This window comes from Barbatula barbatula (assembly GCF_947034865.1).
Source record: "Barbatula barbatula genome assembly, chromosome: 15".
NCBI lineage: Eukaryota > Metazoa > Chordata > Actinopteri > Cypriniformes > Nemacheilidae > Barbatula > Barbatula barbatula.
Window position 1 is genome coordinate 12,131,517 of NC_136778.1, and position 14,892 is coordinate 12,146,408.

The 14,892-nt window shown below is 42.1% G+C and overlaps 1 protein-coding gene across 2 annotated transcripts in view; it reads right to left on the reverse strand.

Moving 5' to 3' along the window:
- Positions 1-1,279: 1,279 nt before the first annotated feature.
- The window catches only part of jag2b (jagged canonical Notch ligand 2b), a 38,711-nt gene continuing 25,098 nt past the window's right edge, over positions 1,280-14,892 (reverse strand). The window contains exons 9-26 of one of the 2 annotated variants that reach the window (XM_079474749.1): positions 14,237-14,350; positions 13,126-13,239; positions 12,793-12,839; positions 12,269-12,445; positions 8,932-9,088; positions 8,636-8,800; positions 8,439-8,552; positions 8,240-8,353; positions 8,056-8,169; positions 7,841-7,957; positions 7,658-7,685; positions 6,886-6,971; positions 6,411-6,524; positions 6,056-6,171; positions 5,383-5,625; positions 5,013-5,144; positions 3,800-3,950; positions 1,280-3,323 (exon numbers count right to left, since the gene is read on the reverse strand). In XM_079474749.1, coding sequence (XP_079330875.1) covers positions 2,812-3,323; positions 3,800-3,950; positions 5,013-5,144; positions 5,383-5,625; positions 6,056-6,171; positions 6,411-6,524; positions 6,886-6,971; positions 7,658-7,685; positions 7,841-7,957; positions 8,056-8,169; positions 8,240-8,353; positions 8,439-8,552; positions 8,636-8,800; positions 8,932-9,088; positions 12,269-12,445; positions 12,793-12,839; positions 13,126-13,239; positions 14,237-14,350 — 2,615 coding nt within the window. In that variant the 3' untranslated portion in view covers positions 1,280-2,811. The remainder of the gene's footprint in view (positions 3,324-3,799; positions 3,951-5,012; positions 5,145-5,382; positions 5,626-6,055; positions 6,172-6,410; positions 6,525-6,885; positions 6,972-7,657; positions 7,686-7,840; positions 7,958-8,055; positions 8,170-8,239; positions 8,354-8,438; positions 8,553-8,635; positions 8,801-8,931; positions 9,089-12,268; positions 12,446-12,792; positions 12,840-13,125; positions 13,240-14,236; positions 14,351-14,892) is intronic. The other variant, XM_079474750.1, reaches the window with a different exon arrangement.

The window sequence follows — 14,892 nt, forward strand, 5'->3', positions numbered from 1 at the left end:
TGCAAATGCACTGTAATTAGACAAATGGCCAATTTCTAGATCTTCTTAAGATTGGTTGAGTTTCTCTTGAAGACAAAAGACCTTACAGCAGGCCGACGTTTGGAGACGGGCGTACCTTTAATTTCGGGTCACGACAGGCACAAAATGTTTATAAATGCGTGTGGGTCAGACGTCCTTGACTGCTAAGAAACTTAACAGGAATGTGGTATCAGCTTTCAGACACACGCAGTAGTCTTGTACAGGATACTTTATAGAGTGCATTGCACATGTAGGTCACACGTGTATGTGGAAATTCTCACCGACATGAAATAGATCCCCTTTTTAATACACAAGGAATTACCCCAGGAGAACAAAAGGGGATGACAGTGCACCCCAAAATATTCGGTCATCATTTATTTCCCATCTTGTGTTTGAATATCTCATTATTTCTGTGGAACACACAAGATATTTAGCAAAAATGCTGTTGACCACAAAACACTGCCACCCATTGACTTCTATTGTATAGACACAAAACCAATGATAAGTCAATGGATGCCACAGTTGTTTGGTTACCAACATTCTTCAAAATATCTTCAAACAGGTCATGCACGTTCTTTGGTATATCAAAGCACTGCTAATATAATTATTATGGAATGTGCAAACAGGATGTTCATTTATTTCATGTGCTTTCAGATCGAGCTCACAGCATGAAACATTTACCAATCTTGTTATAGATCCCAATGGCACTGTCGCCAAGCACTCACTGTTCTCAGTACGAGAAATTATTGGGTTTTCCAATTTCGTTCTTTAACTTACAAGTGCTATATTCCCCCACTTTACTTCCATGACCAGAGTTCAATTACAGCATCAGAAACACCTACACCCAACACTACCGTATACATCCAACACCGTATCCTCAGCGATGTGAAACATGACTCCTGTACTCCATCCCATTAGACTCGGTTACTTACGGACAAAACCATAACAAACTCACTGCATCATCATAAGTGTCCTCATAAAACATTCAGACCAGATGAAGCCATGAAAAAATCATCATCCATTGGTCGGCAAGCAGTCAGCCGAGAACAGGAGACCTGTTACCATTGGCTTTCTGAATACGACATCATCATTGGAATCAAGATTTCCTGTATTGATCTGGAGTTGTCCTCACCTCTGGCAGCGGGAAGGGTATTTTTTTTTAATCGGTAAAACGATATGATGAAATAAGACTTACCACGAACTCAGACTATGCTCAAACAAGCATCCGCTTCAGTACTAAACACGAGCACACAGTGGTTTTCTGGAGCACATTGTTATAAAATGCTTTAATAAATAGTTTGATTTATTTCTAAGAACAAACATAAATTCCACTAAATGAACCAAATAACTTTTTTCAGAGCAAATCTTCTGTACAAAAAAATTACAATTTTTTTTCTTTTAAAAAACAAAACAAAACAAACCCCACCCCCAGCTCCCCTCCGGACATTGAGTTTTGCTTGCTTGTCTACTTGTACTTGACTTTAAACCAATTGTTATGAACAGGTTTTTGCATATAAAAACGAAAGCCGTCCAAATGCAACATTTGACATTAAGATAGAAAGAAATCAAATCATAGGCAGCCATTTCTGAGGTTATCAATTTTTTCTTTGAGTTGGTACCTCAGGCATAAAATCATTGCGACAAAATAGTTCTCTTCATGATGTTTCAACCCAAAAAACAGAAAACATGGACATCATTTGACATTTCGGAATCTTTACAAGCATCAAGCAGCATGAACCACCAGCACTTTCCAACAAATTGTGACGATTTTTTTTTATCGGCAAAAGAGGGCTGGCGTGAAAAGGGAACAGGATTCTCAAGGAGGCGAACACACACGCCACAATACAGCACACAATCTTACACGTGTCTTGTAAAGTAAAAACAAACCCAAGAACATAATAGGATGATCTTTGATTATATTTCTGTTCTGACTGAGGGACGCTGTATACATCTTACAAAACCGGCCATATCAACTGGCATAAATAAAAGGAATGGTGTAAAAAAAAATCAAAAACAGTAATAATCATAATTTCAATCATAATTATAATAATAATAATAATAAAAAAGTGACTTAAGTTATTAAATTCAAATATACACAGCGATTTATTATATACACATATTTACAAAAAAATTGTCTTTGTTTAAACAAATACCTTGATGGTGATATGGGAGCTGCTCTCAAGACCAGCCTCTCCACTTTTGTAGTGATTTATGAGGTCCACCGCGCCGGTGAGACCTTGAAACCAAGGGGCTTGTCTGAAGGCACTTGCGACCGACTCAAAATACTGTTTTTAAAGAGCACTCAGACAACAGAAATGAAAGAAAAACAAGGCCACTTTATAGGCACTGTGGCCCTCCTCATGGACGACGAGCTCAGTAAGGCAGGCGTAGGAGAAGATGGACATTTGAATGGGGCGACGCAAGAACGGAGACCCCCAAAGCCATTGTTCACCGATGGGTGTGTCCCCATACAGGATCTGCACCAAAAATGGGCCACTCACAACAAAACAAAAGCACAACTGTTTGTAAACAACAAAAACGTCTTTATATGGTTTCTCTCTGGAGTTCCTCAGAGTTTCTCAGTCCTGCTCTTAAATCCAGCAGTGACTTTCAAAAACAAAGCAAGGCTCGTCTCGGCCTCCGTAAAAAGAAATAGAACTTCTTTACATAAAAAAACACCAAGGAAATTTGCCACTTTAGCCTCAAAATCTCAAATAAAAATAACAAATGGGAAAAAGTCTAGTTTCTGAGATGGCCTTGGTCTCTACATTCTGCTCGGTCCACTGGAGGAGCTCATACGCAGTGCTCTCTGTGCTCTTGGCCGGCGCCGGTGGCGTTATTGACATTTTTACAGTTTTTGTCCTTTGGGATGAAGCCTGTCCAGTAGGCGGCTTTGAGTGATGGGCTGCCCGCGCTGCTCTGCATGGTGCAGATAAGCTCGCTGTTGGTCCGCGCTGCAGCCTTAGAGTACTTTTGGATGGGCTTGCCCCCCTCCGTTCTGCACCACTCCTCCATGAGCTCCAGCTCTTCCTCCTCAATCTCCTCCTCATCCTCCCCACTGTTGCAGGGCCGATCCGGAGAACCCATGAGCTTGGCGCGCTCGTACTGCGCATCCCGGTTGTCTTTGTGCTGCGGCCGCGTCACCGGCCGAAGTGGTTCCCACTGGTTGTTGACGCTCTCCTCAATGCGACCTCGCTCGCGCCTCTCGCGCTCTTTTCGCCTTTTGCGGGTCCACCACACACAGACGATGACACAGAACACCCAGAGCACGCATAAGATCACGCAAAGGACAGGCACCAGGTAGTCTATGTGAAAAGAAACCACAGTCAGATGTGGATTTTAGCTTTTGTAGAAATAGGGATGCATTCCATGGCAGGATTATACAAGTCAATATTAGTGATTAGTTATATCTGTCATTAGATATTTTTATTTTCTCATAAGCGATGCATTCCTCAAATAGTACTTTCCTAAAACCGAGGTGCAGAAAATATTCTGACCAGACTATATTTATATATATATTGAAAATAATTCTTGTTACAATTAAATTGTTACAATTACAAATACTTTTGTAAATACAGCAGTTGCAATCGTTTCAAGCATCATTAAGCGCAGTTTTTGTAAAATCTCTTTTCGTCACAGGTTTATGGCCCCCTGCCCACTACCACTGGGTACACTGAGCCTGTCAGAACCTTCCTCCTGTGACTCACAAAGACATCTAAGCTGCCCCAATTGGTGGAGACGGGGAACTGACACTCGGTCAGGGGATGAAGGCTCTACTCACCCACTGGCTGGGACATGACCGGCATCTCCACTTTGACCTCGATGACGGCAAGCATGACGGTGCTGTTGTGCCGTCTGGACAGTGTGCCGACTATGGCGCTGGCTGCCTCCTGGATCTGACTGTGGTCCGGCTGCTCATCCTGTTGAAACGACTGCAAGGCAAACATATAATATATATGTTGATAGGGATGGAACGGTTCATGAAAAACGCTCAATTCACTTGTCATGGTTCGTCATGGCGTGTTTATTGTTCGGACTTCATTTGGACTAAACCAATTATTTGTAAATAAACAATAAATCTTTTCATTGACAACTGTACTCGTAAGTCGTATTTACATGGCATTTATACATCATAAAAAGCAAAGTGAAAGCAACGTTCATCAGAAAGTGATTGTTAATGCATTGCTTCAATTCCTACCTCCATAATTGCAAGAGTACTCAAGTTTCCAACATACAAAAACCTGTAGCTGTATAAAGCCACTGCCTACAGCTTCCATTTGAATGAGTCAGGACTGGCGTTAAACCCAAACCTTCAGTCAGTGACTTGTTAAGACAGAGATTTTACTAATCCGGCCGAGTGGTAAAGTCACTATTTGTATTGAACACACAATATTGTATCTGACACGATTTAATTCAAAACTTCAGTGAAAGCATCACAATATTGTTAAGTTTATGTTTGTTATTTGTAAACAGTGAGAGCTTTGATTCATAATTTTTCTTAAGGTGCGGTTCATTTCATTGTCAAAGCTTTTTTCATTACTCTTAAGACAAAAGTGTATCCTAAAGCTACGTCTAAGACATGCTGGAGCAGGTTTCAGCGCTCTCTCAGCGCGTGTGGGTGGAGGGAATGCTGCAATGCAGTACGGCCCGCTGCTGGCCAGTCAACTGAATCTTATTACAACATAATGGGCTGGTTTGAAGAGGGGGACGGTTGGCATTGCTCTAGGCGTCCGGCATTTCAAGGAACTCGATGAGGAAATCAAATTTGCATCCATTAACAGATTTGTGCAATGACTATGTGGGACCCCTGTGGTTTTGACTTTCTTTTCCAGTGATTACCTATTTTAGGAGGCAAGCAGACCGCTGTGTGCAGGGTACAGATGCGTGGAGGATTCATGAATATAAAATGTGAGGAATGGAAAGCTCTCTCTAGATGAGCCGTGTGGACAAATGCACGAAGCAGGAGTCGGACCATAAGGAGAACGTGTACTTACGATGGCAACTTCTACCGCGTCCTGGTTTTTGTAGGAGCGGTCGCAGAGGACCAACATGGTGTGATCTTTTGCAAGGCTACGCGTGGAGGGCATGTACCTCAGCTCTGCGCAGACATTTTCCACTGTTGTTCCCTAGAAAGCACAAGAGTAAAGAAATATTCAGGAAGAGTGTTACCATGAAGGATGTAATGTGACGAAACACAACATCAGCTTTTCAAAGATTGGTACCACAACATCAGCTTTTATTTATTGGTACCATGTAGTTTCTTACACATAACACCATGTTTTAAAAAGAACACGCCATATGCATGCCACATACATAATGAATTCTCATGGGAAATAGACCGAAGTTGCAAAGTAGAATACTCACTGTGGGTAGTTTGTCCCGGTTGAATATTAGGGTGATGCGAGCACAGCTTTTGTCCAGAAACGCTGTATTGGGCTCACATTTGGTTTGAATGGTTTGGGGGGCTTCAGGGCTGGAACAGAACCCCCATTGGTTGCAGGGGGGAGAGAGACAAGTCAGGAAGTTGTGCTCCAGACATTCACGACCTCCTGGACAGGAGTGAAGCTCTCGCCCTGGCAAGAGGCACGGCCGGCGCCCACACATCACCTGAGGGAAGCAAAGGTCCCACAAACACATATACATGAATAAGAATATATATGCACAGTTATAAAAACATTCTTTGTTATTGTAATTTCTTAAAGTAAGTCTTTGAAATTACAGAATAACTTATTTAGTTGTAACTATAAAGATGCTGAAATGTAACAAGGTTTTGATTTATTTTGGTTTAAAGTAGTCATGCATTGCCTAGAATCTGTAAAAACTTACTCTTGGCATATTATTAACCATTTTTTTTTAGGTATAATTGTACCATGTTTATTATTCAGTATAAATCATCCATTTTAAAATGTAGTTTTGTAATGAAAACAACAAATAAGTTGGCACAATTTTTTTCTTTACAAAATTACTATATGCCCTCCAATCAAAAGCTTTTGAAGATGATAAGAACAGGGTTGCGTACAAGAACACACACGCTTACCTTTGTGCAGTCCACTTTGCCGTTGACACACTGACATGTGTTGCATTCTTCCTCCCAACGACTGCCGTGTGGGAACTGAAGTCCAGCATAGTGACATGTCTTCCCAATGCCAATGACTGCGGCACAACACAAACACCGTAAGATCAGCGCCAGCTCTAATTTAAGAGCAGAAATCTATCCCGTCTGGAATGATTTCAGTCACATGACAAAAGGTCAGGGCTCCTACACAGATGCTGCATGCCTGGCATTTCTGGTACCTCTTTCTGGTACATATGCCATATTTAGGTACCTCTTCAATATCAACAAGAAACGTATTTCGATTATGTTAAATGGATTAACTTCTTTGGCTTCTTACACTCTTGGCATCGAGGTCCGGTACGGGCAAGCGGACAGTCACATCGAAAGGCATTGATTTGATCCACGCAGGTGGCGCCGTACGCACAGGGCGATGACTGGCACTCGTCTATGTCTAGTAAAGCGAAAGAGAACATTTGCATCAATGCAGCTGTTGCCTGCGGCAAACTGTCGGTAAAGTTACAATCGATAAACATTTGAGTCTTTTCTCAAAGATTGATTCGTGTTCCCATGGCTGCACCTCAAAAAAGGAGGCCGGGAAAATGCATGGAATCCTAAAAGACCATTTTCTATGTCAGAGCCATCAATGGAAAGAAAAAACAAGAGGAATTTTTCCTTTGGTTGAATAATTGATCTTCTCTTTCTGTCGGTTGGTAAGGGCTAACCTTTGACCCCTGAGGAGGTCAAAGGCCACGGGATGCTCAGTAATCCACCACCACCTTTTTCCACACATCCATCCCCCACGAGATACTCACTGATTCGACAATCGGGTCCGGCGAATCCAGGGGCGCACTTGCAGCGGAACCAGTTCACCCCGTCCACGCAAATTCCCCCGTTGTAGCTGCGGGTAGATAAAAGAACAATTGGGTTAGTTGGGACACGAGACACAGAGTCCAATAAACATGCTCAAAAGAGGAAAAGGGGGAAGGGCACGGAAAGGAAGATGCAAAAGGACGTAAAAGGGTTAAAAAGCCTCATTCCGTTTATCAATACCCAAACCTTTCAGATGCAAATACAGCTGCTGCCTCCTTGCTGGGATGCCCACCCCCTGCTCCCGCCCAACCTCCCAAATCCCTTGCTCTCAGGTCAGCGATAAAGAAAGGCAAGGGGACCAAGGAGGCTGGGAGAAAAAGAGCCTGCCCATCCCCGCCGCCCCGCACCACTGGGGGTTCTCATCTAGGGCCATCAGCTCTATTGTGCTCCCCATTAAAACCAGCCCGGGGTCTCCTGAGCTGTCGGATTTAGGGGTGATATAGGGACATCTTCTCCTCTCTTTACAACCAGCATCCCCCTTGAACCCCTCCCCACGCCGCCTACCCCCTAGTGTATCCCCTCAGTGAGAATGGGGGTGATGCCGGCGTGAAACAACAGGCAGAAAGCCACATTAGAAGGGTCATTCCTAGCTGTCTATGTTGTACAGCGAAGGGGAGGGTCGGTACAGAGGAGACAACAGATTTACCAATAGCCCTGGGCGGTATTGAGTAAATAAGAAAAGGGAACACTGCGGAGCCAAAGAATTATTCTTACCAGGGGTGAGGGTTGCAGTCATTGGTGTCTGCGAGGAATAAAAAGATTAAAAAAAGAAAAGAGAAACATGTCAGTCAGAATTAAACCTCTGCGTTTTGATTGTAAATAACTAACACTTTTGTGGATGATGTCTGCATTCCAGCGGTGTGCAGACGGGAAGTGTGAATGGGCAAAATGACTCACTCTGTGTGCAGGTGGGACCTTCCCAGCCATCTTTACAGATGCAGGTGAACGTGTCGCCGCCACCCACACACGTTCCTCCGTTCAGGCAAGGGCTGGATGCACATGTGCTGTTCTTTGCTATAGGAGAGAGATGAGAAAGTGTTACAGAAAGTGAGACGGTCTGCGAGTCAGCGAAAAACCCGTAATCCAGTTTAAAGTAGAAAACGTTTGCACACCTGTGTTGCATGTGCTCCCACCCCATCCGGGTGGGCAGGAGCAGCGGAAACTGTCTCCGTGGTCATAACAGGTCCCTCCGTTACTGCATGTGCTTGCATCACATTGGCTTTCACCTGCACGCAAACATTAGTTCACATTCGCTGCAAGTCTGTACTAGAAATCAAAGGAAGGGTATAAACTTACGTGAATGGCAGGTCTTGCCCTTCCATTCGTTGGCGCATTCACAGTTAAAGTCATTGACTAGGTCCACACAGCGGCCGCCGTTCTTACAGGGGCTCCGACTGCACTCGTTCACATCTAAGCGCAAGTAAGAAAGGTAAGAGAGACGGTGTAAAGAAAGGGCAAGAGAAGGAAAAGAGGAGGATTAAGATGAGACACTCACTAAGGTCGCAGAGTTCTCCTTCCCAGCCGTCTGGACAGAAGCACTGGAAAGAACTGATCCCGTCGATGCAGGTACCTCCGTTCTGACATGGGCTGTTCGCACAGTCATTGATATCTGTGTACGTGACGTATAACATGTGAATAAGCTTTTATACAACATCAAGATTTTTCTTTAAATATCACGAAAGGAAGACTCACTCTCGTGGCAGTAGGTTCCGGTGAAGCCGGACTCACACATGCAGGTGAAGTTGCCGCCGGGCTGGCTGATACATCCGCCATGAGGACCACAAACATTAGAACTGATCTGTTGCACACCCCCATCAGAGCTGTTACTCGCCACGGCAATCGCACAGCTGTCAATCACTGAGATTACAAGCGGGAAATAAATCAGCCAACCAATGACAAACTGAGATTCAAAAGCACCCATATCAAACAAATATCTTGCATCTAAAACTAAGCCAGACTTTCTTGATGAGAAACAGTAAAGGCTGTACCTTGGCAAGGGGCGGTCTTGCAGTGGTCCTTGCGGTTTTCACAGGTCTTGCCCTCGTAATCTTCAGGACAGGCGCAGTAGAAATCGCCGGGCAGGCCGTAGCATAATGCTTTATTCTGACACGGGTTCGGCTCGCAGGGGCTTGGGTGAGTCTCCAACTTAAAAATCAAGAGAGGGAGATTGGGTGAGTGAATGAGTTAGGTCTTTGGTTTTTAAGTCCAATCCCCTTAAACTGGAAAGATAAACAGTCAGGTAAGCTGTAGAAGGCTCCCATAAGCCTACAGCTAAAGCAGAAGCACCATTATACTCACACAAGAGACCAATCAAAACAAACTGCACAGCTAAATTTAGCTCATCCTTCCTCTCTTACTGAACATAGTCAACTGGGACGTGGAACACTTTTGCACATCTAGTTCTTCCTCTGCCTTGGCCTTGTTCTTCTAAATGTTTTAAAATTGAAATTCCCACTCAGAAACCTATAACACTCATCATTTTTTTCTAATATGTTAGCCTATTTGACTTTAATTGACATACATGGTTTAATTATTTAGCAATGATGCTTGATAAAATGCGTCAAATTTTTGTGCTGATAAAATTGTAATAAATAAATTCATGTAAAACAGTTCAACAAGAGACTTTTCTACTTTTCTACTGACAGCATGTGCTTGAGCTAAAGTGACAAGTGCGTGCGAATGCTGATGATGCATAATGAAACAACATTTAGAACTCAAATTTTGTAATACTTTCCACACATTTAGCATATTCTCACAATTTGTAATACCATGATATAAAATGTGGTGGTTATAACAGACATTTTTGGTGTCTTTCGGTAAAACTTTCAAAAATTGCATTAATTGTGACAGCTTAACCATTTAAATAAAACTGTCAGCTAAACTCATTTGACCATAAAAGTTTTATTCTTACAATTACTATGTGATTTTAATGGTCAATAAAATTAAACAAAATGCAAAGACACAATATGTTTTGCTGTTGCTTCAATGTGCTCTTACATAAAAACACCCGAGTCCTGATTTCACGAAATAATGATTATATTTTCTTAAGACAAAAAATATAAGATTTGTCTTAAGATACATTTTAGGAAGCTCCAGAGAATGTTTCTCAAACATTTTTTAAAAGAACACATTTGCATAAGAATAAAACGACATATGCTTTGTAAATCAATCTTGAGAAAAACATACAAGAAGCCTTAAGAAGTTTTTTCGAGAATACAAAACATTCCCAACGGTTTTCTTAAATTAGAACAAGAATTTTCTTTTTAAGAATGTTTTGTAAATCCGCCCCCTGTTTCCAAACATCTGCAGCTTTCCATGAACTCCTCACTGTCCCAAATTCAATTTTTTTTCCTCAAAATATGGCTCTTTTAGCTAAACAAACCTTTGGCGATTATAACAACCTCACTAAAGTACACATCATCGCAGCTGCCATGTAAGGTGTAGGTTCTAACCATACGCCATCTCTAGCTTTATGCTGGCCATGTCTGCTCAATAATTTAAAATACATAAGACACTATATACTGGAAGCTAAAGACCCTACAGCAGGAAGTGATGCAGGTGTAGACCAGACTATGATTATTATTTAGTGGATCTACTAAATCTGGGGGAAAAAAAACTTGTTGGAGGTTTTTCCAAATAGTGGTATTAAAAAAAAACACCTTGTTTTAACAAAAGCGATTCTTGGCTTTAAAACTAAAAATTACCATTGGACTGCAGATGTTGGAATGACTGTTTGCATTCCAAAGCATCTAGATTAATCTGATTATAGACTACAGTATCTAAGATTCTTTGTCAATATCAACTGAATACTACTCTGTAAAAGGGCAAAACACATCAAAACCTTTTCCTTGAATACTCCACATTCTCCAAGACTGCAGACGTTACCATGTTGTGAGAGCGTGTGGCATGCCAGGCATGAATATAACATAAAAAAAAAATCAAGGCCTTCTTTTCCCGGGCTGAATTGCGGGCAAGCAGCCAGGACGCCAAGAGAAGTGTTGCCTCATTCACTACAGCTTATTTTTAGTCTGCATGGTAAACCGAGACTGGCTCAAGACCAGTGTCCAGTACCTCTATGGAAGTCCATCTTTAGCTTGCCGCTGGACTAACACTGGCTGCAGACCAGCGATAACAGCAAAAATGACCACAAAAAAAAATACCCCTGCCCTCCACCCAAGCCCTGCTCTAGTTACCGTGGCGCACCTGTGACCGAATAACAGGCTTGATCTGCCTTACACCAGGGCTTTAAACACACATGCACGCAATGGTTCGTTTAAAGACTAATTTAGTCATGACAAAGAGCAATGAGGTGCAAGGAGAACATGAATGGAGGAGTGACACAGTAGTAAACCAACGGCTGAATTCTAGGAAACACTATAAATGGCCTTCTGAATAGGGCGTGTACTAAATTTGAGCTACCGTGATCATACCCACAGTCCACTTCCTACACCAAGAAGAAGATACTTAGAGAGGGTGATACAGAAATATGATCTTTCCGTTTAGAGGGGTCATATGATATTGCTAAAACAAATATTATCGTTTAAGATGTAGTGCGATGTGTTTAAGGATAAAAAACGCTGTGTTTTCCACATACCGTGCATGTTTGTATCTCCTCTTTAACGTGCAGATTTTTAACAAAGCTCATCGCTCTAAAAAGCGAGGTGTGCTATGATTGGCCAGTTAACCAGTGTGTAGTGACTGCAAGCGTGTGAAGGCAATGTAAAGACTCTCACCGTATTTAGAACATCAGGTTTCAAAGCAATTGTACTGACAGGCACGCCCACCTTACTTGCTTAAACAATTGGGTGCTCTTAGTCAAATCATACCACAAACTGACGTAGATTTGTGGGGGTTTAGTTACAAGAGGCGTTTCAGGCAGGTCTGGGTGAGCGTTCGCTTTTAGATAGAATGCATCTTTTGTTCCGACGCTTTAATTTTTGCAATTTTATGTGTCTAATACATGCATGGGCAACTTATAACACACCAAAGACATAGAAAAACACATATTTGTGCCATATGACCCCTTTAATACATAACATTTCTGACTCCAAAGATTGCGACTTAAAATTCTCTGAATCACAAAGAAAACAAAAATAAATTGTTTTTAATATTAAACGCATTTAGATCCTTTCTAATCTATCAAAATATGATATAAAAAGGGAGCACAGCTCTGGTTTGTGGTCACGAAGAGATACACAATACCTAAAAGGCACACTTCTAGATATTTATATATGCTATAAATAAAAGCCTGTCAACATCAACAAATCCAGGTCCAAAACATGCCCTTATTCTGAGAAAAAAAAAGTAAACAGTAAAGTTTCTTACCTCACAGAGCATCCCTTGGAAATTTGCCAGGCATTCGCATACAAAGCTGTCCAAAAGCACATGGCAACGGCCACCGTTCTGGCATGGCCCGCTGCTACATTTGTTCCTCGAGACTTCACAGTGTAAGCCCACAAAACCAGGAGGACACTGACAGTGGTAACCTCCGTGTACCAGCTCCTGCAAAACCAAATGTATTTAAAGGAACCGCTCACTTCTTGGCCACCATTGACTACCATAGAAGGAAAATAATGTTTGTAACAGTTCTGGGGCACTTTTGACTACCATTGTAACTTTCCAAATATGGTAGTCAATGGTGGCCAAGAACTGTTTGGTTACAAGCATACTTTCAAATATCTTTGTGTTTATGGAACCAAAGAAATGTTAACAGATTTGGAACAACTCGAGGATGAGTACATGACGACAGAATTGTTATTTTGGGGTAAACGGTTCCTTTGTTCAGTTTACTGTTCCTAACACAATCAATAATCAATGCTAAAGAAAAATAAGAGCTTGAGACCGTGTACCTTGCATGTGGCTCCGTTCTGGCACTGTCCATGGCAGCTGTTTAAATCTGCAGTTACAGGCAAAGTAAAGCAGACAATTAATCAATGGCTAAGTGGAAGAACAGCAGTCAAGAACAGCTAAAGATGCAATTAACTGGAATTATATGAACTCGGAAAGTGTGCTGAAGGTGGAAAGGTTAGTTTTATAAACACATCGAGGACAAAGACCCAGCATGCAACAGTAGCCTAAGACAGTGTACAGAATCCCACAGCGTATCAAGTGGCCGAGGAGGAAAACTGGTTGTGCTGAAAGATGGAGTAGGGAAACTGAGAGAAGCATGAGAAGATACTGACTGATGTCACAGTTCGGTCCGGCCCATCCTTGAAAGCAGTCACAGTGATATCCACCAATCATGTTTTTGCAAGAGTGAGCATTAACACAAGGCTTCCCTTCACACTCATTTGCATCTGTGAAAGTCAGGGAGAGAGAGTTTTGGGTAGATTCGGTTGATTTTCGGGATGGGAGACCAAAGAAAGAAAGCAAGAGAGGGGCAGAGGAATCAGAGATCTTGTTTTGTAACCCCACCACCATTAAGCCCGTTGAAAAGAGCGTTGGCTTGAAATTCTAACAGACAGTTCCAACAGTCGTTGCCAGTTTGCTTCACTTCCATGTGCTGATCAATTACAGCTTAACCCTGGACCTGCACATCTCACCTTTATTAGCTGATGGGGGATAAATATTGAGGACCTCACAACACTGCTTTGGTATTCTCATACCAATACCCCAAAATGTATATTTATAAGTCACTGCTGAATTCCACCCCCATTGGCTGACCAAAGCAGGTGCCAAGACACTTCAAGGGGCAACGTCCCTTACGACTTGCCATAACAAAAACTGGTGCTTATTAGGCGTTTAAAAATTCATCAGAGGCCCCTAGTGAGGTACGCTCCGCTCTCCAGCACACCTGTCCTCTGGGAAACATTACACCCGATAGCTCAGGCCTGGCTCTGGTGGATGAAACCCAAGCTGGAGGCTAAGGTTCGAAACGTAAGACGAGCAGCCGACTCCTGTTCCCACCCCATGCTTGTTTACAGGTCACAATCCACTTCCTTTCACATTCATCACTTCCCCTGACGAGAGCCGAGCACTATTGCGAGCAGAAGGGCGATGGAAAAACAACACACTGATACTTTGGCGCCTGCAATGGGCTATCTGATCTAGTTGTATATCCAGGTCCAAGGTAATCCCGACATGTTTCATATGCATATACATTTATTCATTTATACTATATAGTAGAAGCCTAAATATGCAGTGTTGACTTGTTTCAAGACACATGCCGTATTTATATCAAACACACAACATATTAACCATTTGGATGCACACTTAAGCATTCTTCAATAAATGGCAATACAAAAATGAATATGAGTGGATGGAACATTAATACAGTGAGAATCTAAATCTTACCGATTTGACACGTTTTCCCGACCCACTGAGGAGGACAGACGCACTCGAAGCCATTGGATAAGTCGATACACGTTCCACCTTGTGCACACGGGCTGGAGGCGCATTCATCCATGTCTACAATAAAATAAACAGAACACAAAAAATCATGTTACGCAGTTTAAAAGTATAATTTTGTGGAAAAGCACTGGACTATTCTCAAAACGAAAGAGCTTTACAAGAATGGATTTCAGTTACATCTACATAACATTCAAACTGGACAAGTTTACACCCAGCCTTGGTGTGGGAGCTGTTCACCACCCACCACAAATACTAGATAGCAAATCAGATCTTCAACACCTTGTTAAAATGATTAAAAAGGCAAAGAGGCAAGAAAAGAGAAAAATAAAGAATCTGTGGTAGACAGAAACTGATAATACAATATTGCTTATTTTAACTGGAATATTAAGATTATTGATTGTTGAACTTAATGTATTCATTTTACATGGCTTTCTAGTCTTATAACATCAAACTGGGATTTTCTGCTAAATTCTACCGAACAGCTCAACTATTACATCATTAGCGTGTTTCCTTGCAAACATGTAGTGAATCTTTTCAACGTTCGCACAAATGCGAAATAGGAGCATCTACATCCAGTTTGCCTAGCGCATGACAGTGGT